At 58.5% G+C, this 2,081-nt stretch overlaps 2 protein-coding genes across 2 annotated transcripts in view; one reads left to right on the top strand and one right to left on the bottom strand.

Annotated features, from left to right (window-relative positions):
- Positions 1–191: 191 nt before the first annotated feature.
- Positions 192–608, top strand: SDRG_09780 (hypothetical protein; the record flags this gene model as incomplete). The annotated part of the gene is made up of 1 exon (XM_008615732.1): positions 192–608. One exon carries the CDS (start codon positions 192–194, stop codon positions 606–608), a length of 417 nt encoding a protein of 138 aa, XP_008613954.1.
- Positions 609–769: 161 nt separating this feature from the next.
- The window catches only part of SDRG_09779 (hypothetical protein), a gene marked incomplete at its 5' end in the record, with an annotated part of 3,115 nt that continues 1,803 nt past the window's right edge, over positions 770–2,081 (bottom strand). Inside the window, one exon of the mRNA XM_008615731.1 lies at positions 770–2,071. Coding sequence (XP_008613953.1) covers positions 872–2,071 — 1,200 coding nt within the window. The 3' untranslated portion in view covers positions 770–871. The remainder of the gene's footprint in view (positions 2,072–2,081) is intronic.

The following is a 2,081-nucleotide window of genomic DNA, read 5'->3' as shown; positions in this document are numbered from 1 at the left end:
CCTACACCAAGCTTGTCGAGGTCGAGAGAACCCACAAAACCGCGCAGGAGCAGTCGGCGCAGCGGTTGCTGGACTCGGAGGCCGCCCGCCGAGAGCTCGAGCGCGAGCGCGACGCTGCTCAGCGCCAGTATGAGCTCCAGCGCACGCTGTACGCGAAGTCAGTGACAGAAAAGGCTGCGCAAGAAATCGAAATGACCAAGCTACGTCGCAACCACCAAGACAATGCAGCGCTGACAGCGCGCGTTTCAAGCCTCGACGTGGAGCTACGCGCAGCGACACTGGTGTTGCAGCAGAAAACGAATGCCCTTGAGATCACGTTGGCCAAGATTCTCGACGACAACATCGTCCGAACGGTGTTGCGGGACATGAACGCCGACATGCTTTCGCAGATTGCGGTGCTGGAGCAGCGATTGGTCACGATGCAAGCACGCCACTCGCAAGAGAATGCACTCACTTCGAAAAAAATCACGAAACTGGAGACCACTGATGCGAAACTTCAGGCCGAAGTTGCTGCGAAGTCGTTCGACATTGCGACCATCCACTATGAAATAGCCAAGCTCACGCCCAAGCAAGCTCGACGCGAGGTGAACCAGCGTCGTTCCACGTAAGGACAGCAGAAGGGCGCCATTGAACATGCGTAACACGAGGTAATTCCACTCCAACCTCAAGACTGTGTATATTGTGATATTTCCGTCGGCGCGTCTATCGTATGTAAGCCAGGTATCGGCAGTTTCATAGCCCATTTTGAGTGTGCAGCTAGACCACATATCACAGTGCCAATACAACAGTTACAAAACCGCAATGAAATAACAGACAACTTGTCCATTACCATAAATCAAAGAGCAAGCTATGCAACAAAGCCACCTCTAACTTAGAACGAGAGCGCTTTCATGTCGAGGGCCTTGTCCTGGAACTGCTGGAGCGTCTTTCGGAGCGCGTCGACGTTCAAGCCATGATGCACGTACGCGCTGCCGCCGCGCACGTCGAGGAGGATCGCGTACGGACCCGTGACGTCGTCGTCCTTGACACCGGCAATGTCCCGAACGCGCTCGCCGAGGCCACCGGGGGTCTTGACCGTGAAGAACACGACGCTCGGTTCGTCCTTCACCGTGCAGACGTTGCCGTCGCAGACCGTGCCACGACCGCACTCTGCCGCGAGCGTCTTCAAGTCGGCTTCGTGCTGGACGAGGTCGTCGCCCTCGAGCATGTGGCAGTATGAGACGAGCGACGGCTTGTCGTTGATCGAGAAGCCGTTCGAGGACGTGCTCACACCGAGGTCCACGACACTCATAGGCGGCCACGGAAACGCGCTGTTGTCAACGTCGCTCGTAATCGCTGCGACGGCGTTCTTGTTGATGATGGCGCGGGTCGGTCCTTGGTTGATGCCCAGCACGACGACCTGCGGGATCGTCTCGAGCTCGTAGAGTTCGGCAAAGTCCTCGAACGCCGTCTTGGCAGCGTCAAAGGGCACGGCGAGCCACGGCATGGTCGAGAGCTTGTCGTCAAACACGTTTTGGCTCGTGTCGCACGAGAGATAGAGCACCTCGAGCTCGTGGCCATTCGCCTTGGCGCTCTCGTAGGCGTCCACGAGACGCAGAGTAAACGCGTCGCAGTCCTCAACCGCGGCCGTCGCAAAGTACAAGAGAAGCACCTTGCCCTTGAGGTCGCCGGCCGAGAAGACAGCGCCGTCACGGTTGATGAAGCGGTCGCCGAGCATTTGGCGGAACGTCTTGGGCACATACGGAAAGGCGAGGCCGTCCGGGTCCGACGAGATCTTGCCGCGCGCGTTGGTCGTAATGACAGCGCCACCTTCGTCGAGCACGACCAGTGTCGGGATGCCCTGCACGTTAAACTTGGTGCTCAGCGCCTCCTTGAGGTCGCGCTCAGCGTACGGCAGCGCGAGCCACGGCATCGAGCCAAAGTACTCTGCGAACGCCTCGTCGTCCGAGTCGGAGCTCACAAAGACGATCTCAAAGTTGAGCTTTTCGTGCAGCTTGGAGTAGTATGCGGCGAGCGTCGGCGTAAAGCCGCGGCACGGCCCGCACCAGTGCGCGCTAAAGTACAATAGCACCTTCTTGCCA

This window comes from Saprolegnia diclina, assembly GCF_000281045.1.
Source record: "Saprolegnia diclina VS20 unplaced genomic scaffold supercont1.32, whole genome shotgun sequence".
Classification (NCBI taxonomy): Eukaryota; Oomycota; class Saprolegniomycetes; order Saprolegniales; family Saprolegniaceae; genus Saprolegnia; species Saprolegnia diclina.
Note: the sequence above shows the minus strand (reverse complement) of the source record. Positions and strands in the feature narration are given on the sequence as shown.